This window comes from Elgaria multicarinata, chromosome 1, assembly GCF_023053635.1.
Source record: "Elgaria multicarinata webbii isolate HBS135686 ecotype San Diego chromosome 1, rElgMul1.1.pri, whole genome shotgun sequence".
In the NCBI taxonomy this organism is placed as follows: Eukaryota; Metazoa; Chordata; class Lepidosauria; order Squamata; family Anguidae; genus Elgaria; species Elgaria multicarinata.
The window spans coordinates 66,582,859-66,607,150 of NC_086171.1; the positions used below are offsets into that span (position 1 = coordinate 66,582,859).

The 24,292-nt window shown below is 40.9% G+C and overlaps 1 protein-coding gene across 2 annotated transcripts in view; it reads left to right on the forward strand.

The window, feature by feature from the left end:
• The window catches only part of VPS41 (VPS41 subunit of HOPS complex), a 138,775-nt gene that overhangs the window by 48,098 nt on the left and 66,385 nt on the right, over nt 1–24,292 (forward strand). For both annotated transcript variants that reach the window (XM_063129564.1, XM_063129554.1), the window contains 3 exons: nt 2,320–2,382; nt 2,810–2,875; nt 23,418–23,537. In XM_063129564.1, coding sequence (XP_062985634.1) covers nt 2,320–2,382; nt 2,810–2,875; nt 23,418–23,537 — 249 coding nt within the window. The remainder of the gene's footprint in view (nt 1–2,319; nt 2,383–2,809; nt 2,876–23,417; nt 23,538–24,292) is intronic.

The following is a 24,292-nucleotide window of genomic DNA, read 5'->3' on the forward strand; positions in this document are numbered from 1 at the left end:
TAGTGATTTTGATGATCGATTTCTCCACTTATTAGAATGTCTTTGTTTATTTGTTTGTTTTTAAGTCTGTGGCAGTCTTTGCTAATATTGGTTGTGATGATAAAATTCCAAACATAATCTACTCAGGATGCTTTTTCAGGGAATAATGCTGCTGTTAGCGAGCACAGTGTATTAATGTCACTTCTTAAGATCTATCTCACTTAACTGGGTAGAACACTGTTTCTTACTTATCACTTTCTTAGGCAGAATTTTTAGGATCATCCACTGAAAAATTTAAGCTCAATAAATTAATATGAATACATATGCACACATTTTTTGCCATGGGAGCAAAAATAAATAAACCTGTTTAATCTGTGCTTATTTTTTAAAAGCTTTTGGTGAGTGTATAAGGAGTCAGTTTATGTATCCAAAGGTGTTGTTCCCCAAAGATATCTTGATGGTACAATAATTGACACAATAATTGAGATGCTATTGCCGGTCAAAGAGGTTGTAGATTTTTACAGCCTGTAAGAAACACTCTTAAGAATAATGCAATTGTCTCAGCAAGATAAGGTAAAAGCCAATAATTGTGTAAGATACTCAGAACTGTGCTACCATGGATGTGTTTAGATTTTTAAGAAGTAAAAGTTTTGGTGTGATTTGATGTTATTTAGATTACAAAAATAAACTTCTGGCACTGAGGCTGCTGGGCATTTGAACAGACTGCAGTCTCAAGACATTACTTGGAAAGATAGGCATGGCTTCTAGATGTCATGCATTGCAGTTCCTCAACAATATTTATTTATTAAAATCGTTCTATCCTGTCTTTCCAACCACAATAGTCATTCAGGGTAGCTAACAGCAGCATGTTTTAAAAGCAATATTAGGGATGGGTGAACTCACCTGGGTCCAACTCGTGGGATGCTCGCCCCTCAGCTGCTGTTTCCCCCCACTCGCAAGCTCCTTTGGTGGCTTGGTGAGTGTCCGACGAGAGCCTGGCAGTGGTCCATCCCCATCTCGAACCCCCATTGCATGTGACAATGAAGGCTCCAGAAATTACGTAATTCCCCCCACTACATAAATGGTGGCTGTAAAAAGCCCTTTTACGCAACAGGGGGAAATGCACAATTTCTGGAGACTCCATTGTTGCACAAAATGTAGACTCTGGATGGGGGCGTAGTGCGCATTCGGCTACACAAGCACTTGATTTGCAGGTCTGGGAAAATGCTGCCGGCGCCCGACTGCGTCCGGGGGTGGTGGTGAACGCAAGGGAGGCCATTGGATTCCCAGACCCAGTCGGGTGCATCCCTACCAATAATATACTGACCTAAAAAAAACCCAATGGAATGACACAAAAGGTAATCAGCAGCAACATTTAGGAGTCAGTGCTATTCTATAGGCCTGCAGGAATAAAAGGCATTTAGGTGTGAGATCTAAAGGCTATTAGGGAGAAGTCAACCTGCACTCTGGGGGCAGGATGGTCCACAGTCTGTGCTTTCTTCTGCATTTCCGCCAACTGTACCACGGATGGTGGCAGGACATGGAGCAAAGTCTCCTCCAAAAATTTTGTCCTTGTGACAATCCTGTGAGATATGTTAGGATGAAAGAGAGAAAGTGATTGGCCTAAGGTCACCCAGTGTCCTTCATGGCTGAGTGGGGATTTGAAACTGAGTTTCACCCCCACCCCCCATTCAACAATTTATCCACTTGAAATATGAATTGGGAAATGTGCAGAATTTCCAAACATAGGTAGTTGCTTCTACTGCCTCTTTCTTGGTGTGCATTTGGGGAGCTGTCACTCAGAAATTCACCACGACATTACCTCAACATTTAAAAGTTTTGTTGAAGATTTGCTAATGACAAATGTATGATACAACTGAAATGTGGCTGGGTGCATTCTTCACCCAGTGTGTTAATAATTGTAGCATTTTTGAAGCTGCATTTTAATACATATGAAAACATATAAAAGTAGGAAAGTGGGGTTCTCTGAGAAAATAAAAGTATTCATGTTCTATTTATTGTAAAAAATTGATTTTTTTTATTTTGGTGAAGTTATCAATTCAGTGAAAGTGATTGGTATAAAGCACCGAGAGCCCTTTGTCCTTCTGTGGGTTCTAGCAGCTAGAAGCACTTTGGTGTTTGCATGAAATACTTGAATGGAATCAAGGGAAGCTTTGGATAATTTTAAACCATGAAAGTGTGCTGCAGTTTTTTTGTTTTTTTTTTAAAGTAAACTAATATGTATTTACGGTTGCCATTTATACTCCCCTTCTGACTTCTGAAGTGGAATAAATAATAGACAATTTAATATAAGGTTAAAAGCATATCATTTGATTTCAGGTACAGGTGTTTGGATTGTACACAGGGGAAGAATTCCACGAAACATTTGACTGCCCAATTAAAGTAAGTACTTGGTTAGTTCTTAACAGATGCACTCTTATAGTGATGTAAATTCCTCTTTAAAAAGAAAGGAAAGAAATACCTAACAGATTCCCATTCAAAATGTCTGGTATGAACAATGATAGTGGTTCATGATGATTTGTGTGCAGTCATGTGTACACACCAGCTATAGAACTGTCTACAGCCCTAGTTAAAACTGGGACCATGACACAGGGTGGACAAAAAAAATAAATCACAAACCTATAGTGTGTGTGAATGCTACAAAAATGCACTGTATGTTAACATTACCAGGGAGTATGATTTGATCTAAAATGGTATATGGAAACACAACAATTAGGTTATGATGGCTTCCGTGTATATAAATCCTTCTGGAGCTCATAAAATCACACTTCCAAAAGAATAATGAATTCTTTTCCTCTTCTATGTGCAGATTGTTGCTGTTCACCCTCAGTTTCTGAGATCGCATTGCAAGCAGTTCGTAACTGGAGGGAAAAAAGTAAGTGCTCCCATTTCACAATACTATTGAAATGTGCAGAAGACAAACTCGCAAGAGTTCAAAGAATGACTCACGAGTCAAGACTGTACCCACAGTGGGTCTTCAGTTGGTAATCTGGTAGATCCCAGGCAGGGATAACCCTAACCATAGCCAGCGTAACCAACGGTATGGGCTAATAGGAGTTGTAGTCCCAAACATCTAGAGGGCCACAAGTTGTCCACCCTTACTTTAAAACGAAAATAGGTTTGTAGCCTGCTCCTGTGTATTTTCACTGAGAACCAAAAAAGATGTTACATTAAAGATATAGCTAGCAATTGCATTTTTTTTTTACTCTAGAGTAGCCACAAGGGGCCCAGTCCATATTGGGACCCTAGTTTGGATAGGGTGGCGTTATGAATCACTGCTTTGCAATAGAAATTGCAGGCACGCCCCCCTGATCCAAATCGGGCCCATTGTGAAGGGGGAGGGTTAAAGCCCCCCCCACAACCTCCCACACTAGGGTCTGGATCGGGGTCCCTGCACCACTCGCTACATTGAAAATGAAAAAAAGTCATAGTTGCTAGCTATGTCTTTAAAGAAACGTCTGCTTTGTCCCTCGGAATCAAGTCCTGCAGAGTTGTGTGTGATTTGTTTGCTGGCAGGTTTGTTCAGGATGGAATCCCATGGTTGATAAAAACAAGAACAACCCCTTGCTCTTCACACCGTAAAACTTTTTGGATTCAAATATAATGGACTGTGGGCTCCTGGAAACCATTCCCATTAATTATTTTTTACTGGTCCAGGGCCTTGTTTTCTTTATAGCTTTTAATTTTGTTTAATATTATGATAAAATGATGAAATGTGTTCAAAACTAAAGAAATCAAAAAAGATGTCAAGCTCATAAAAAGAAATAATTAACAAGAAGCCATTGTAAAAAAGAGAGCGATTTTTAAGCAGTATGGATTAGGGCTCATATTATTTTAGGGAAATTTATATGTTTATTTTGTTTGATTGCTTTTAAAAAGTAAATTGCTAGTCCTCATGATTGCAGAGGTGATTTTGATATCGCTGTTCTAACTGGTGTTTTCACTAATGTCGTTACGCATTGTGATGGCGCTCCTGGGTTTCAGAAGCAATTATTAATTCACTCCGTCTGTGATAGGTCTATCACACTAAAAAGCATGATGGCAACTTTCCCCAACTTGACACCCTCCAGATGTATTGGTTTACAACTCCCATAACTCCCAGCCAGCTATGTAAATCAACACATCTGGAGAGCACCAGGTTGGGAAGGATGCATTAGGGTGTGCCTAGTAGAATGGGGTATGTGTGATATTTTGTGTGCAGCTGTTGTGATCAAGTGGGCTTGGGCCAGAAAGACTGGCTTCAGCTTCTTGCTCAGCCATGAAGCTCACTGGGTCACTGTGGTGAAAATGCAGAAGACCATTATTATTTATCAGAGTTAGTGGTGCACATAAAGTGCTTTCTCATGTCATTTCCAGTTGGCCCTGTCGATTTTGCTGGTTAGCTACAGTTTTTTTCATGAGTTCCCAAGGCCAGTTTTCTGTTTGACACTGTGTAGCTTGAGACTGGTAGATAAGTCTCAAGGTTGGGCTACTTGTTGTTAGCGCAGTAGCTCAGATGAGAGTTCTCTTTGCCGGATTATTGCCAAACATTTTCATTGCACTTTGTCCAGAATAGGAGGGATCAGAGGGATAGTATGTCATTCCCTGGAACCCTCCAAATCCAGAATCTTGATGTAGGCCGATCTGGAACAGTGCTTTGTTGTAAGCCAGGCCATTGAAGTGGATCTGTCACTGAGAAAGGGGTTCCCAGTGACTGAAGTGATGGATGCTTTCTGATCTTGCTTTGAAGTTTTGTGCTTTGCTCTCTCCTAATTTGCTTCTAATAATTTTTTTAGCCTTCATACATTAGTGTGTTCATTGTATTCTGAATCCTTAAAAGAACTGTTGCCTCTTGGCAACACAGTCGTCTTTAACTCAGCCTAATGGAATCTCTAGTTTTCAACATGATAGGGTTGTTGCGGTGATAAAAACAAGATAACCCCATGCGCGCCAACCTGAGCTCCTCGGAAGAAGGGTGGGATAAAAGTATGATATATAATTTTCACCTTCACTGCCATAACAGTTTTATAGCTCCTACATGTTACTTTTTTGTTAAAAGCTAGTATAGGGAGCAGTCGACTCTGTTTTCAGAGGCTGGTAGAAGCTTGCTCTTTAAGTAATGCACTGTCAGTAGATCTCTCTTCCAGAAACAAAGTTGTAAAGGCATTTGGCAGTAGGGAAAGAGGTGCATTCCTTGAACAAGGACACTCTGTGGAGTGGGAAACTAACTTGGGTTCAGCTGATGCTGAACAGAAACACACACACACACACACACACACACACACACACACACACAGAGAGAGAGAGAGAGAGAGAGAGAGAGAGAGAGAGAGAAGGCACCAGGGATTTCATTGATTATTTGAGAGATTATGACTAGGTTCAGACAACACAATAACCAGTGGTGGCTTAAATAGTTGATGGTTTGTTATTTAATCCCCCATGGGTTATCGTGTTGTGTGGAGGGAGTTTTTTAACTAATGGTTGGTTATTTGGCCAAAATAACCAATGCAAATAACCAACGCTATGCAGTGTTGGCTTTTTGAACTGCTATTATGTTGTGTGGAGGGTGCCGTTGGTTATTTCCTCAGCCACAGAGTTGCAAGGCAAGAGTGGTCAAAGTGGTGGCTGCCCCTCTAGTTCAGCTGGCTGAATAGATTTTTGGCAGCAATGGCTAATGGGATACAGGTGGGAGGACTGAGAGGGGAGCGAATGCGGGAGATGAGTGAGTCAACTTAGTGTGGACTAATACATGGACTAATAGTCAGTGCTGATCCTAATCCACAGCATGATTAATTATTATTATGTTGTATGGGGAGTAACCCCTAGATGAACAACTGAAGAGTTGATTATTACCCCGCCATTCGCTATTGTGTTGTCTGAATGCAACCTGTATTATATTCTGTATTCTGAAAAAATGATATATTAATTTCTAGAAGCTTCCTTAATGCCAAGTCAAGCCATTGGTTCATCTAACCCAGTGCTGTCTGTATTAACTAGCAGTGATTTGTCAGGATTTCAGATAGGACTCTACATGGAACACTTTACCTGGGGATGCCAGGCACTGAGGTTGGACCTTTTGCATGCAAAGTATGTGGTCTGAGCTGTGTCTCTTCCTCCAAGACTTTACACCGTTGCCAAAGGGTTCATTGAAAATCCATGTAGATTTGTTTGGGAATAATTAGAATAACGTCTTTGATGAGGATGGTAATACTTAGTATTTCTATATAGTGCTTTAAAATGTCCAACATGCTTCATATCATTATCTGAGTAATCCTTCCAAGAATCTCCCAAGACATGTCAACATTAATTTAATATCTCTTAGACTCAGATAAGGCGACCTGTGGCTAAGAAATGGTTTGCCAAAGGCCATCTAACTGAGCATCTTGCCAAGGAAAGATTTGAACCAGGGGCTTCCTGGCTTGCTGCAATATCCTTTGCCACCACATTACAGCAGGTAATGGGGCACATTAAATTTATGAAGTGGACACAGCGCACATTTATTTAATGCTTTTTTGTGAATGCAGAGGCTGTGGCATATTCATAGATCTCCGTTGCCTGCATAGACTTGCTCAGTCACTTCAATGGAGGAGGTAGCTCTGTGCAAACAAAGGGAACAGAGCTGTCTTTCCATTGAAGTGAGTGGGGAAGCCTGTACATACAGTAATGCTGTGTGCATATCAGAGTAGAGGCTATAGCCTGAAAGAACACGTGCAGCTGTTTTTGTTTTGCTTTGATCTGTTCTGATAGCAACCTTCCAAACACTTCAGTGCTTAAGCCGCTCTCGAAACAAGTGGTTTGCAGCTCACTCAAGGCAACTGCTTTATGGAATTGGATACCATAAGAGCCCTGCTGTGGCCACGCTATCGTTTGTGCATGTGTAAATGAATGTGCAGGTATAAACCCAATGATATCTTCTTGGAAGAGAGGGAGGTGGTGATGGTGTGATAAAAGACGCTCGAAACAATAGCTAACAGTTGCACACAAACAGAATGCCATGTAACATTTGGAAGCATGTGCTCACTGCATATTTGAATTTGTCCTTTGATTCTCCAGCGTGTATGGGCTGAAATTCTTATTGATCAGCTCCAATCCTGGTATCACTGATGGCCTAAAAATATTCTCTTGTATGTCTTCTCCGTTAGCTTCCCCTGCCCTACTGCCGTTTGCTTCCCTTCCCTTCCCCACCCCGCCTTGCCATTCATTCTCCCTTTAATTATCTTCAGTAAAATGGAAATGTGTGTCCTTCTGCAAGAGCTTTTTGGGTTGTATCATCAAATTACTCTCTTCTTGATTGATCATCAAGATAATCTTGGTGAAATTCATAATCAGTTATAAATAAGTGGGTACATTTTGTAACCAGGGAGTGTCTAGCAACAGCTTTCACATGCTCTATTCTGGTTTCAGTTCCGCTCTTGCTACTGATTTCCACTGGAACCACTGGGTTTCACTGGGATTAAGTAGATGTTGTGTTATGCTGCTACTTTATTTCCACAGAAGGGAAGCACCTTAATAAAGGCATGTTAGATGTTCTGGGCATTTTAGGTGTTTTAAACTAGGTTAGGCAGACTTCAGGGTTGTCGGATCGACTTTGTTTTTTAACTAGAGCCTCAAGATTCGCAAAAGATTACAGAAGAGGGTGCTTCTGAGCACATTCTGATCTGAGGAATTTGTTTTCAGTACCAGAACTGAACTGAGCTTACAGTCATTTCACACGAGCCCAGTCATGGTTATCCCAAGCTCTCTTTATTTCAGCAGTCTGACTGAGGTGGAAAAACAAACTTGTGAAATGACTGGGAGTCAGAAACCCTGCAAATTACCCAATAGATCCCAAACGGCCTTTTTCCCACTTCTGTTTTAAATACTTGACTTGTGCTTTCCTGTCTGTTTTTAGTCCCATTTCAATCCTCTTTAAAATGCGTTTTTTTATTATGTATTTTTCTTTATTGTTGTAAACCACATGTGGACAACTTGTGGGCTTCACATGGCCCTGGGTCACTTGGCTGGTGGGCCACTGGGCCTCAAAAGAGCCCCACCTACTTTTCCCTGCTGCCCAGCTGATCAACTGTCAGCTGGATGGTGGAGAAAAGATTGCTGTTCCTGCACAGCTAAGAGATCCTGATGCAGCCTCTTGGCATCAGGATCGTTAGGGTTTATTTATTTATTTATTTTATTACATTTATATACTGCCCCACAGCCGAAGCTCTCTGGGCGGTTTACACCAATTAAAAATGGTAAACATTAAAAGTATACAAAATTTTAAAACCATCAAAAACATAAAAAACAGTATAAAAACAACAGTATCCATTTAAAAACAACAATTCTGGGGTCCATTAAAAACAAACTTAACATTGTTAAATGCTGTTAAAATGCCTGGGAGAAGAGAAAAGTCTTGATCTGACGCCGAAAAGATAACAATGTTGGCGCCAGGCGAGCTTCATCAGGGAAATCATTTCACAGTCGGGGGGCCACCACCGAAAAGGCCCTCTCCCTTGTCGCCATCCTTCGAGCTTCCCTCGGAGTAGGCACTCAGAGGAGGACCCTAGATGTTGAGCGCAGTGTATGGGTAGGTTCGTGTCAGGAGAGGCGTTCCATCAGGTATTGCGGTCCCAAGCCAGGTTGTGTGTATGAGGTTAAAGTCTCTATTTCCCATCGGTCCTGATACAGGGTCGCTGTCCCAACACTGCTGTTTGCTGCACTGGGGAGCAAACAGCAGTGTGTTCTCCAAGGAGGGGAGGAATTAAAGTAAGTTTGTGTGCATGTCTGAGAGAGAGAGAGAGAGAGATAGTCAGTGCATGTGTGTGTGCATATAGCCCTGCCCATTGCTGCATGCCGCTTTCTGCTTGCCCGCCCTGCTGTATAACACTTGATGAAGGGTATAAAAATCTTCTAAACAAATACATAACGTGGCGCTGACTGTGGAACCATTCAAAACAAAGCAGCTAAGCAGTATGGATGTTACCCTTCCTCCTTGTAATAGGCATGTGTAAATGGATTTGCCGCATCACTAGCTCAGAGACTAAGCTATGAACCAGTTGCTGGTTTGATTCTTACTTCTGCCAGGGTCTCGCTAGGTGGCCTTAGGCAAGCAACAGTTTCTTGGGGCGGTTGGGTCAGGTCAGATCATTCTCCCCATCAACAATATTGTGATAATAATATCTAACAGACAGAGTTGATCTAAGCATTATAAGTATCTGAGTCACTCTCAAAAGTGCTATATAGATTATAAGTATTATCATTAAACTATTGCTGAAGGAATATGCAATAGTTTCTTCTATTGTGTACAGTAATTTAGCTGAAAAGGGAGCATGATCATAAGATTTTTTAGATATGGTATCTTTTGTCTTTGACTGGAAGTGTATGACTGTTTCCAAATATGGGTTGCTTTTGTTTGACTAAGCAATGCACACCCTTGGAAGTCTCTTGGAATAGTAGAGGCAGTTGTGATCTCCTTTTGACCGAAAGGTTATGGTACTAACTAACACAACCGTTCCTGCCCTTTTCATGCTGCAATTAAGTACAGTAACTTTTGAAGGGAACACTTGGTAGATGATGGCAACCCTACAATAATGATACATTGTAAATAACAGGGCATCCTCAGCCAAAGAAGATGTTGGAGTTTTGAGGCGAGAAAAAAAGACAAATAGTGCTATTCTAGGCCATGACCTTCTACCTTTAAAAGAGGGTCTAATCTTAAAAAATAACAGGGTGAAAGCTTGCTAAATGAAGGTGGGAGAGCTGAAATAAAGGTGTTCTTCAGTTAACCCTTTAAGAGCTCCCACATTTTCCAACCTACTGGTTTAAATGAATTTTGTACCCTGAGGCAGCAGAAGTACATCAATACAATCTGAGTGGTTAAAATTTCCAAAATAAACTGAAAAAGTAAATGAAAGTGTATATGAATTTTTAAGTGAACTACTTTCCTTAATTTTAGATAGCATAAACTTGTGGGTAAGGTCTGAAGATACTGTCATACATAAACATATTGTTAAAACTTACAGCAGAAAGTAGGTGATGAAGAGGATACATCTGTAGATTGTTGCCAGATAAATGAAATGGTGTTGATGGCTTTGCAGTATCAATTTTCAATGAATGTACTAGTCATTTCACATGTTGCTTACAGTGTTGGGAATACTCTGGCCAATAAGACATTGAGGAGATATGAGTTCTGTTGTCAGCTGAAGTTGATGCTTTTCATATGTTCACTGGCCTAGACTCTTCATTTCCAAAAGACGTTTTAGGGATATCAAACTATTTGTTACTGATTTGGAAACTGTTGAGGATCCTGAAATAAATCATTACCGGAATGGGCTTCTCCTTGGCACTTTCTGAAAAATATTAGGGCTGGAAAAGATCTGAAGTTCTATCTGATCCAATTGGTCCAGTTAGATAGAAACTTCCCCAATCAATGCTTTCGGCAGATTGGTTCTACATTCTAACATGCCTCATGAACCTTTACAACCACAGAATTTGATGAGCACACCAGGAAGCCAAACCATATGAGTGGACATTTTTTTTCCCAGCACCTGAAATTTCTGGGCAAATTACCTTGTTCAAAACATCCCGAAAGAGTCAGTGGGCCTGTTCAGACAACACGCTAAGCCATGGTTAGGCTGCTAACCCTTTTGCAGTAAATGGTTAGTGAGTGTGTTTAAACCGTGGGTATGTAGCCACCATGGTTAGGAATCATTCACGCAACATGCTAAGTTATGGCTCACACAACGTGCTAAACCATTATGTTTAGCTCAAAATGCTTAACCGCCGTGGTTACATTAGACTATTACATTAGACCACTGTTACATTAGACTATTTAGACCAGGGGTATTGAACCCCTTTTACCCTGAGGACCAAATTCCATTTCAGAGATGCTCCCAGGGTCTGTCTTGCAGTGATGAGCAATGTTGAAGGCAAAAGGTGTTGGGGCAAAATACCAGCATATCTTTGCTTAAAGCTCTTACTGCCAGTAACTCTTAGGAGAGATGTTTCAACCTTCTAGAATGGGTGGAAAAAACCCTGCACAATAGCTGAAAAACCAGCAAATGATGGGGATCAGGGTGAAGGGACTGAGGCAGGGGAATGCAGCAGCATGGCTTTCTGGGGAACTCCAGTGGCCCGGATTGGAACTCCAAGTGGGCTGGATGAGGACTGTGGGTCAGACATTCTGCACCTCTGTCTTACATCAAGAGAATTTTCTTCACCCATCTTAAAAAGTAAAATGGGTGAAGAAGAACATATTTTGAAGCTTCAGCTGCTGTTTCAAGTATAGCAATAGAATTTGTATTTTTACTGTGAAGTCTGCCAAGTACTGTCTCGGATATATATTTTTAATTGCCCTGATTTTTAGTGTCAGCACATCCAGTTTATCTTTGCTTTGTGAGTAAGTAGGTGACCTTTACCTCTGAACCCCACAATATGTGCTTCATAATAACTGGTTGGATCACTTTGACAAATTATTAAATTGTCAGGATGCTGTTTGCAGCACAGTCCATTTTTAGAAACAGGATAGTCAGCTGTTTGGCATTGCGTTGGTAGATGAAGAGTACCAGACAAGAAAGGCAGATTGCTTTGTAAGCTGTAAAATGTCAGTCAGTAAATACTGAGAGGTCCCATTTAAGTGAACTAAGAGTAAATACCATAGCAATCTCTGTCCAGGTATTGGGCGATTTACCTTAAATCGTGTACACGTTTATTGCCTCAGTAGCTTCTAGCTTGGAATTGCTGTCTAAATGAGTGACCATTAGAATGTTTAGGGGCAAAATCCTATGCATGTAGATAGTCCTACAATTTGCAGCATTCCCCAGCCAGCATGCTGGGAGTTGTAGGACTTTTTTCTGTCTTAAACATTCACAGGATTGTACCCTAAATGTCTTGCTATTTGTGCATACTTAAAACATACTAGAGATGCAAAAATCCAGGGAGCAACTGCTGATATAAAAACTGGGCCTGGTGACCAGTGGGCAAGTTGTTCAAGAGAACAGGAAACTGAGTTCTCCTCCTTCCATGTGTGCTTCTGCGTGATACAGCTGGGCGCCTCCTCCCTCTTTATCATCCCTTCTTTAACTTTAGACAAGGGTTACTAGCTCACACAATGACTGGGTTTAGATGATCATGACAGGGAAAGAAGCCATTGTGGCTTTTCCTCCTGCATCTGCCACGCCCACCTGTCATTTGCATAATCCCTCATGGTGCAGTGTGGGTTGGCATGTCAATGCAGGTGGCTTCATACCCTCCCTAAAACCTACAATGTGCAGCAGAGGTTGTAGGGTGGGTACAAAGTCATCCCCGCACACCAACCTGCCTTGCATCTCGAAGGATTATGTAAATGGTGAGCGAGCACGCAGGGCCTTCTTCTCTCATCACGATCATCCCAACACAGCCAATGTCTTTTGCTGCTAGAATTGAAATCCGTAAGATATGAAATAGGACTACAGAGAGCTGCCTTTTACCAAGGCAAGCCATGGGTTCATCTAGCCCAGTATTGTTGACACTGACTTAGCAGCGACTCTTCAGGGAAGGCCTCATACAGGATTCTTTCCTAGTACTGCATAAAGATGTCAGGATTGACACCCACCCACCCACCGGACCTTCTGAACACAAAGCATGTGCTCTTTAACTGTGTTATGCCCCCTCAAGTAGTGGTGATAATAACAACAATGTCTTTGAGGATATGCAAAGGAAGGCAAGGAGGATGAGCCGATTGCTCTAGTAATAACTAGATGCCTCCTCTTGTGAACACATTCAAGTGTCTCTCTCCCCCTCCTAAATTTTGCATATATTTTGCACGTCTGAAGAGAACCATGTGGTAGACCAGGGATGGGGGATCTTCAGACTCCTCTGCTACGCCAGGCCCTCTTCCCCATCAGTTCATTGCCATTGTCCCATGTTTAATCTTAGCTTGGCTCTTCTTTCTCTTAGCCTGGCCAATCTCCATAGCCTGTGTCAGCCTAGCTATGGTCTTTTAAATTACAGCTAAGTTTCTGGATCTTTTTTCTTAACTAAATTTTGAGGTACAAAACTATATAGGTCAGGCTTCCCCAACCTGGTAGTTCAACCCATCTGTGTTCAAGTATATGTGAAAACCCCTTAAATCTTAAGGTCCTATGATCAGTTCATATGTTATATTTTGTCTGATGGCCTATGCATTAAAGATCTCATGTGAGTCTAACATGAACAGTGTAATGTACGCAGAGAAAAATCCTGCAATATCACTGATCACTTCCTATGAGTAGGGATTTATGGTTTTGGAGTGATAGATTTTTTTTTAAAAAAAAATGAAAATAGGTATAGACATCCAGTGAACTAAATAAATAACTCATGCTCCCCGAATAATATTCAATATTGCATATTGTTCCTTCTTCCTATATTAAATCCGGATATCAGCAGCTGAAGATAATGTCTCAATTGGAATATCAGTGATATTTTTTAAAAAAAATACTAGATATTTGAGAAAAAGGAATGGTTGAATATTTTATCATTAAGAGCATAAATTATGAGGATGAAAATTAATAAGTACTGTAGGGTTGTAGCCAACGTTAGTCCTGCTTAGAGTAGACCTATTGAAATGAATGGGACTTAAGTTAGGCTTACATTGGATACAACTCATAAAATTTAATTTTCTTTGCTGGATTTTTTAAAAAGCTCAAGTTTGGTGTTACGCTTGTGCAACTTCCCCTTTCTAGCCCAGCCTCCTGTGAGGCTGTGCTCCCTATAGAGCAGCATCCCCAAAAGGTAGAGGTAGGGAATATGGTTCCCATGGACACCAATGTACTGCTGGACATCTGCCTTGGTGCATGCCAAGGTGACCTATGATGTGTCCTTAAAAAGAAAACAAAATAAAAAACAAAACTCATTTTCTTTTTGACAGCTGTTGGTGCTGAAAACTCTGAGTTCAGGGGAGGTTTTTTTTAGTGTGCTGGGGCTCATGCCCCACCTTTTGTACTTTTTTGGACAGGTTATTTGTTCGTTGTCACACTTCCCATGGCAGCCATTTTGTGAGGGTGCCCACAGCCCAGAAAGGTTGCCTACCCCTGCCATAAGGTGCAAGGGGGTGCTGTCAAAAGGAAACACTGCCCCTCCTTCCCCCCACTCTCATACACACACAGGAGCACTTTGCACACATGCACATGCCTCTTTGTGCAATTCTTCTCCTGGCAGAAGAACAATATTGAGACCAAAGTGTGTGCTGTGTTGTGCCACATTTTGTATGAACACTTTGTAGCCGTGGAATGAATTGTGTTTTTAACATGGTTTCTGCTCATTTCAGTTCTGGGAAAAGGGCATTTGGAAAATGATCAATTTAAATTTCATTACGTTGACGCTGTTTCTAACATTGGACTTCTAATTTAGATGACTGAAGGATTCCTCTAAGCACTCTAAAGACAGGGATTACACGTAATTAGTGCTAGTGTTAATTGCTTGACAAGCTCCATTAGATCAAAACACTGCCCTTGCTCTGATTCACTGCTGCTCTGTACAAAGGAGGCTGTCAGACTGATCCAAAATGTAATGGTAGTATGTAACAGCTATCCAAGTCTCTCCAAACATAACCAAAGTTTGCTTTTCAACTCCAGCTCTAGCACTCTGTCTTAGCAGCAAGCAGTTCCAAGGGAGAGAATGGGGCTATATGGCCCACAATGTGGAGGTGGTGTTCGGTTGAACCCTCCCCTCACAATTACTGGCGATTATATCAGAGGTGACATTAACAAACGTCCTGTCTACACTGGTGGTGAGGGGTGGTGCTGGCCTCATGGTTGAACATAAGGAACATCAAGCAGAGTTGGAGAAGAGCTGGCACCTGTACAATATTATGCATCGTATGGAGATTGTGGATGGGGAGACATTTTTCTTCCTCTCTCAAAATACTAGAACCCGGGGTCATCCCATGAAGTTGATTGGTGGGAGATCCAGGTCAAATAATAGGAAGTACTTCTTCACACCGCGCATAGTTAAATTATGGAAGTCACTACCACAGGATGTAGTGATGGCCCCCAATTTGGATGGCTTTAAAGGGGGGTTGGATAAATTCCTGGAAGTGAAGGCTATCAATGGCTCCTAGCCCTGATGGTTGTGTGCTGTCTCCAGTATCCGAGGCAGTAAGCCTGTGTGCACCAGTTGCTGGGGAACATGGGTGGGAGGGTGCGGTCGCACCATGTCTTGCTTGTGGGTCCCTGGTTGAAGGCTGCTTGGCCACTGTGTGAACAGAGTGCTGGACTAGATGGACCCTTGGTCTGATCCAGCATGGCACTTCTTACCTTTCAAGGCTCCTGTTTGAGGCTTCCCTAAAGAAACACACTGAACCTTTTGAGAACAGTTGTCCTGGAGAAAGGCCTGATTAGAACATCACCAAGGAAAGGAACATTCACTCTTCTGAGTTACTTATATAACTTTTTCTCATGGAAATTGGATGAAACAGTGGTGTCAACTGTACACTAGTGCAGGGATCCCAACTCCCGGACCATGGGCCGGTACCGGTCCATGGCCTGTTAGGAACCGGGCTGCGGAGGTGAGCTGCTTTCACCCACCCACACCCACCCCAGTGTACCTGGGCACGGGGCGCCATCTTGCCTGCCCAGCCAAAGCGAAGCCAGGATGCTGGAGTGGGGGGGCAGGGGGAGGGCTTCCCAAAACCATCCCCTCAAACCCCCCCCCCCCGGTCCATGGAAAAATTGTCTTCCATGAAACCGGTCCCTGGTGCCAAAAAGGTTGGGGACCACTGCACTAGGGCTTACCTGAAATGACCCATCTCCCCATTCGCCGGTGGCTAATTAACATCAGAACATTTTCAGAGAAGAGGCAAAGCACTTCAGGGTACGAAGCACTCAAGGGCGTTTACCCTGTTGCATGGGGGAAACTGCTCTTAAAATAAAATTCCCCTTTAAAGAGAACACTGCTTATGATAGCAGAGCTCAGGCCACCAATTCCCATAGAATGCTCCTGAAATTATGCTAAAAAGCAGTGTGTGTATTTTTTTAAAGCGGCAAATAAAATATTTTTTAAACAAAAGATTAAAACAGCTGTTGACACAGACAACGCCCTGTCCCCAACCCTCCAAAATGAGACAACGCATTTTGCCCTCCAACCTCTCTGAAATTTGCCCATTCCCAGCCCCACTCAGACAGACCCACTATTCATGTGTGTGTGGTACCATCCCAGCTCTAATGTACACTCCCTTCCCGCAGGACATTGACTAGGCCTGTTGGGCCTCATTGTATTTTCTGAACTGCAAGCTTATTCTGGAGCACACCTAATAGTTCCCTTTGGGTGTACCATTTAGGAGACATTAGTAGTAGTTGTGGAAATAGTGAAAATTCAGGACAGCTTGCCTGGTGTTGTTTATCTTCTTATTGAGCTCCACCCCACCCCACCCTGCGCTCAACTTCCAGGGGACTCTAGGGTTCCCTGGAATGCTGTTGGTCAACGACTGTTTTGCTAAGCCCAAAATTATGATGCTCCAAGTGGATAACAGTATGTTGAAAGTGTCCAAACTTCCAGGAGCTGGCAATAAAACATAGCATTCGCTGCGCTGCCATTAGTGTTTACTTAGTTCATGTTATTCTGGAAATGTAATGATCTGCGATACATACAAGAGCTGATGGGACGTGCCGCGTAAGTACAGCTGTATTGTAACAAAGCATTAGAGAGATTTACCAGCAGAAAACAGATAGGCGAATGAAGTGTATCACCAAGGAAGTGATTTTACAGCTGCTGCTGCTGCTACTATTGAAATATAAGTACTGAGAATGCTGACTGCCGGGATGTGGATTTATGGGAAATAAAGCCCTAAAATACTTTCTCCAGCCAAGAAGGGGGGGAAGCAACCCTCTCTTGAAAACAGCTTTTCCCCTCTCCATGCTTAGCTCCCGTTGAGCTTAAATTGCTCTCAGTATTGTGATAATGACAATTCAATATTATAGGCAAGTGGAAGATGAACTAAATAAATTAACCAACTGCTTTTAAGAAAAATATGCTCCATGGATAGCTGCTTCTGGAAATCCTCTGTTGAAAGCTCCAGGTTCCTTGGGTCTTAAGGTGACTATATTGTAAGAAAAAGAATCAGAGAGAGGGAGATTTTATTAAATGTCAGGAATGGAGTGCTTATTGCTGCTAAATTAGCAACATGTTTTGAATTGGGGGGGGGAGTTCATATATTTGAGCCTATTGGCATAAGAGCAGTTGAAAGCTACTAAATTTATTTCTAGAAACAGGAGTTTTAATTATAATGCAAATCATTCCTGTAGCATATTTCAAATGTTCAAAGAGGTTCACATACATTATCTCGGTAAACATTACAACAGTCCTGTAAGGTAGGCCAAAGCAAACATATCAATAAGCCTTCAAGCCCAGAACAACAGAAAACAAGATATAATCACCATGCCAAATCATAAGATTCACATCTTAGCATCTCTTTCCCAATTGCCAATGAATGTTGACAATTGAAAGCCAATCTTAATGAAACGGTTGCTTCCAGATTGTTTAATTCTGGGCTAAAACTGAGGACTCTCAGGCTCTGTTTGCAGGACATGGCTAGGATAGCTCTTGGTGAGCTACTTAAGGGGCAAAGACTATTCGCTGATTCCTTTTTCTGTTGTAGTGGCAGCGGAACAATGCTGCCATACGTAGTAATAATTGAATTGACTCTTCATGGAAAGACAAACAGTGGTGTGGAATGCTTCTGGCCTACAAATCCTGCTCCTTTGCTTGTTGTTGTGTAAGCAGTTTCTGTGGAGATTTATTTCCCCCAGGGCAAAATCCTTCTGGACAGGCTGCAGCCCACAGACCTTACCTTAAGAGCCAGTGTGGTGTAGAGAGCCAGTGTGGTGTAGTGGCTAAAGTGTTGGACTGGGAGTCGGGAGATCTGGGTTCTAGTCCCCGCTCAGCCGGTAGTTGTTATAAGGATAAACATGGAAAGGAGGAGGATTATGTACGGCACCTTAAGTTCCGTGGAGGGGGAAAAGGCGGAATATAAACATACGAAAGAAATAAAGTATTCTTCATACTGTGATGCAGGCAAGGGATGGTATCCTGGCATAGACGTGGGTGGGATCCCACTATCCAGCAATGAAGCTCCTGTTCCTGACAGAATTCTGGTGGCTGAAGGACCCTTGGGCATGTGGAACCAAAGTTGCTCATACTCTTTAAGGATTAAGAGGTCACTGCCATGTGACCTTCCAGGGCAAAGGTTTAACATGCCATCCTGTGCCCTTCCCACCCACTTTTCTGGTCAGCTGGGCTTCAGGGAAAAGACAGCTGCTATTAAGCAGTGCTGGGACATCTATCCTGATTGGAGTCACTGGGGGCAGGGAGGCTTTCTTCAGCGCCAAGCAGGAACCCCCCCTTTTTTTTTTTGTCCAATCGGTGATTGGAGGGAAGAACAATTTAAAACAATATAAAGGCCTTTGAACTTTTAAAGCCCCGTTCTTTAAATCCCTTTAAAGTTAAGTATTTAAAGAGCAGGGTAGTTAAACTGGTCACCCAAGGAGTGGGTGTTGAAATTGGAGACTTTGGTTTTAAAAGTCACAAGCCTACCTCTGTTTGGTGGTTTACATACAATTTATTAGGGGTAAAAAGAATTTTCCATGGACTAAAATACCTGCCTGATATGAAGGCTGGAAGCGGTTCTCCTGGGATAAAAGTAATGTTCTAATTAAATTCAATTGCGTTAAATTAGGGACTTGTATACAAGCTCTAGAATGCAACCCAGTGTTTTAATTTTAATTTCCCTCATAGAGATGCAAATACATTATGAATACTACTATTGAGTAAGGAAAGCAGTTCCTGTTATGTGCTTTAATAATGAATAAGGCTGAAACAAATAGAACTTTACAAATATTAATATTTGTGTTCTTAGATGAATACATACACCTTTGGAAGAAATTTGAATTAGTTTGAAGTATTCCAAGTACAAACATTAGATTTGTTTTCATTTTGTATTATATTATTATTAAGTTATGCAAAATTGATGCATTTGATATTCTGAAAGTGGGTACATATCTGGAATTTGCTTTGCATTTCATAAAGCATTTGAATTTGTGTATCTTACAGTTTAAAGAGTGACATGTAACATTCAAATCTCCCTGTTAAAGTACACTGAAATCATGAAGAAGTTAAAATTATTGAAGTTATTCCTCTAGTCTTCAGTTTGTTTTATAATATCCATAGATTTTCCTCATACAGTTCTCCAGTACGTTTATGGGAGAGAAATAAATATTTATTTATTTTATTTATTTATTTATTTAAGCATTTTTATGCCGCCATTCAGCCAAAATAGGCTCTCATGGCGGCTTACAAAAGTATTTCTTGACAGTCCCTGCCCACAGGCTTACAATCTAAAAGACATGACACAAAAGGAAAGGGGATTGGGAGGGAGGAGGAGGAGGAGGAGGGGGGAAAGGAAAGCAAATTCAGGCACTACAATCTTAGTTGGAAAGTTCAGCAGTTACAGGTGACAGCAGGAGGGAGGGGACTCTCAGCTGGAGCTGGACCCAGGCACGGTGGAGAGGTGCCTGTCTGCTGCTTCCTCCCTCACTGGTGGCCTCTCCAGAGACAGTTGGTAGCAGGAGGGAGGGGGCTCTCAGCTGGAGCTGGACCCAGGCACGGTGGAGAGGGGCTATTCTCTCTACTATTCTATGATTCTATGACTCTATACTACTAGATGATGATGATGATGATAATAATAATAATAATAATAATAATAATAATAATAATAATAATAATAATAATAATAATAATTTTCTTACCTGCCTCTCCATTCTGATTGAGGCGGAGAATAACAGTAAATATGAAATACATAAAACTGAATTAAAACGTAATATACGTTGTTAAAACATCCTTAAATCATTTTGAAAACATCCTAAATCATGTTAAAACATCCTAAAATTACACTGGATAGGCCTGCCAGAAGAGTTACTTCTCCAGGGAAGGATTCAGTGTAGGTGAGTAACTCTAAAACTTCCAGACATGTCCTCCGAGCCCACATTTTTATTTTTATAATTCGTTTTTACAAAAAACAATTGGGCTGTGTGGAAGGGAGTGATGGAGGTGATTTTCAGATTTGGGTTGGAGAGGCCTCTCTGCCTCCCTCCTGCCTCCCACCAGCGCACACACCTTTTTTTCTTCTTCTTATCCTCCTACGAGGTCGTCATACTGATTTCAGAAAAGGAGCTGCTGCCGAGCTCTCTGTGGCATCTGGGACAGCGGAGGGGGGCGTTGAAGATTCAAGACGGGATTTTCACTTGCAAAGTCACTGCTCTGTCTCCAGCCTCGGAGGTGAAAATCCCCAGGATCCTCTGGCCACACAAGCAGTGTCTAAGGGTCATAAGAGCACACCTCTAATTATATTTCTATACTGCCCAGTAGCCAAAGCTCTGTGGATAGATCACAAAACAAAACTTAAAATTATAAAATACAAAAACAAAATATAAACATCCAAACAGTAATCTCTTTATCTTTAGTGGATGTTTGGTCTAACTTGGCAAATAAAACTCTAGAGCGTTTTGCCCACTACAAATTTGTGCAGTTTTTTTTTTTTACCTAAATAACACATCACTCATTACATCAAGTGTTTTATTGTCATCAAGCTGAAGTTTCTAACAAATCTTCATAGTACTAGGACTCGGCAGTCTTGTAAAATTTAAGCACAGTGGAATAGACAGCTTATTTTTTAAAATACTTTTTCTCCCACTCCTGATGTGTAACTTGAATGTCTGTTTGCTTCTACACCAGTAGAATTTGATTTCATAAATGATACCTGTTTTCCTCTTTTGTTTATTAACAAATTTAGATTTCTCAAGAACTCTTGGTTAATTTATCGAGAATCTGAGTACATTTAGATCACATGGGGTTTGAATATTTCTTAGCGTATGGATTATTATCAGTGGCTGGCCTAAGATTACACACATGATACTTACTTACAAGCAAGTTCAAGGTTGTGATAAAGAAACACGTGAATCCAAATTTAGGCACAGTTCTTAGAGTTACTACAAATAAAGCACAGAACTTAGATACATGGACTACTGTATTTTTAATTTCACCTCCTTTTGTATGATTCAGTTATTCAGTTTCCAAATTTCCTAATCTAATCTTATAGGCAACCCAATTCATAATCCATTTAATCAAAGGCATTAATTTAAGGTGATTTTGTGTCATTGAATTGAATTTACTGGTCAATGGGATTTAACTGGTATTTCGGCTAAAGTGTGGTGTAAACTGGGCTGCCACTTTCCCTTTTACATTGCAGTTTTTTTTCATTTACCAACTTTCCCCAACCTGACTTAATTCTAAACTTTGTTTCTGAACTGTTTCAGAAATATCTGTCCTTTGGTACCATCTTGTGGCTATATATATAATAGGCACACTCTGCATATATCTTAACCAAAATAATAATAATAATTGTTTTAAACAGTTGAGTAATATTAGATAGATAGATAGATAGATAGATAGATAGATAGATAGATAGATTACTTTAAAGGGGGCTTGATCTAGTAAGGGGTTTAAACTCACAAGGCATCATGGATATTCTGGGAAACTGTAGCTGGCTTTTCCTTACCTTTTCCTTTTCAGCAACTTGAAAAGCACTTTTATAGTTTTAGGCATGAAAAAAAAGTCTGTTTTGTCCTTGGAGGTTCTATAGGAAGAACTGGAGTGAAACACCTTCTGTATGAATTAGGTGCTCTGGGTCTTAAATATTTAAGAGCAAGAGCACCTAATTCACACATTCGTTTTCCCTAAAAAAGGGAGGAGGAAAGAGACCATATGAATCAGGCACCTGCACAGTAAGATATCTATGTGAAACACTAGTTTCATATATGAAGCTAATGGTGTGGTAGAAGGGAGGGTACACATTTTCCATCTGTTATGTAAAGAGGGGCACCACCTCCAGGAACATGTGCTGGGACACTGTGGGTTGGATCCAGGCTTAGTCATACATAACAGAACAATTGAAATTAATGGGATATAAATTTGTCATGACTTGATCCATTGATTTCAGTGGATCTACTTATTTATTCATTTATTTTTATATTGACTTATTTATTTATTTATTGAATTTATATACTGATCTTCATAATAATTTTTATTTTACAAATAAAAATACAAGTGCAAATAACACCATTAAAACCTTTAAAATTCCAACAGCAGCTAGGTAATAAGTACAAGATTGTTAAAATAAAAGACTCAAAGGTCTCCTGAAGAACATCAAAAAGACCCAAAGGCCTGAGTGACATCTTAAATAGCCAAGGACGTCTTAAGTGACGTCTTAAATAGCCAAGGAAACTGAAGTTGCCTGGTGCATCTCCAAAGGCAGGGGGTTTCTTAACAAGGTTGCCATAACCAAGAAGGCCCTCTTGATGGACACTGCTCCTTGAGCATCACCCATAGGCAGAACCATGAGCAGGACTAAAGTTCTCAAAGGCTTCATACTCAATCTGGAACCACTCATTTGGGTTGTATCCAGTCATATCTTTGTGTTAGCAGCAAACACTTCTGCTCAAGCAAGGCAGAGCACATAATTTTCTCTTCTCCACTATACCTTACAAAAATCTGATCCTGAAGGCCGGGGGATTCCCTGGAGCAGTATGGGATATGGTCTGGGGAGGATTGATGAAAATTGGGTACCTCACCTTTCACATCATAGTTTCACTTTTGGGCACAAGCCTTGGGCTCACGTGCATTCCCTTTTTCCATTCCTCTGTCCTCCAGTATGTTCATAGGGAAGACGTTGGAAGATTTTACTAATATTTTCAACTAATCATGGTTTGTCATTATGTCTGAACCTGGACAAACTGTGGCTAGTGTTGACTATTGTTTTTGTTGAAATGGAAGAGAAAGCTCTGATCACCCTGTGGCTGTCCCAGCAACTGGGCTGGGCTGGGAATGCATGAGCTACAAACGCTACACTGAACCTGTTCAGATGACACACTAAGCCATGGTGGTTAAGCATTTTGAGCTAAACATTATGGCTTAGCATGTCGTGTGATGCATGACTCAGTGTGTCATGTGACCATTCCTAGCCATGGTGGCTGCATAGCCACGGTTTAAACATGATCACTAACCATTTGATGCAAAACGGTTAGCAGGCTAACCATGGCTTAGCATGTTGTCTGAACAAGCCCACTATGGTTAAGCATTATGTGCAAACCAAGCCTATACTTTCAGTTCTCCAGCTCTCCTGCTTATGCTGAGGTATTTGCTGTTTTAATTGTCATCTTTTGAAAACTGGGATGCATTTTATTGTACTTTGCATCTTACTCCATTTAAAACCATAAGCTTTGGTTACAACTAACATCTTTATTTCCACTATATTGTGCCAAATCTAATATGGGGTAATGCTTAAAAAATGCTTAAATAACGGCAAAAATAGTGCTTAAATAATGGCAAACATAAAATGGTTCCTTCTGTACCTGTCTTTCTTAAAAGTACTATATTTTTGTGATTCTTCCTCCTAGTTGTTGTTATATGAAAGAACGTGGATGAACAGATGGAAACCTTCAGTTTTACACGAAGGAGAAGGAAACATAAGAAATGTTAAATGGAGAGGAAACCTGATTGCTTGGGCCAACAATATGGTAGGTATTGCAGCATTGGCAAATCTTAATTTAGATGAATGGGTAGTTCTCTGATGTCATTGAACTAGACTCTCTTGAAATGTTCTAATTTTCTTTGGCCATGTTCAGAAGACAACCTTAAACCATGGCTTTAACCACAGAGGTTATTATTATTATTATTATTATTATTTATTTATATAGCACCATCAATGTACATGGTGCTGTACAGAGTAAAACAGTAAATAGCAAGACCCTGCCGCATAGGCTTACAATCTAATAAAATCATAGTAAAACAATAAGGAGGGGAAGAGAATGCAAACAGGCACAGAGTAGGGTAAGCAGGCACAGGGTAGGGTAAAACTAACAGTATAAAGTCCGCACAACATCAAGTTTTAAAAGCTTTAGGAAAAAGAAAAGTTTTTAGTTGAGCTTTAAAAGCTGCGATTGAACTTGTAGTTAAGCCAGAAGGTTAAGCCAGAAAGTCGGGTTGTGTTCAGAAGATACCTTAAACCACAGCTTTAACCATGATGAATAAAGCAAAAAGCCTTATTCACTGTGGTTAAAGCCATAGTTAAAGGTGTCTTCTGAACGGACCCACTGTGGTCGCCAATTCATTTTTATATTCCTATCTCTTTTCTAATGGTCTCGTGGGCATGTCTTAATATGTCTTGCATAAGAGGAATACAACATATTAATTATGTTTAAAAAAAATAGGAGGTAGAAAAAAGAGGAATAATATGTACCAAGACATAACAGTCAAAACAGATATTTTCCTT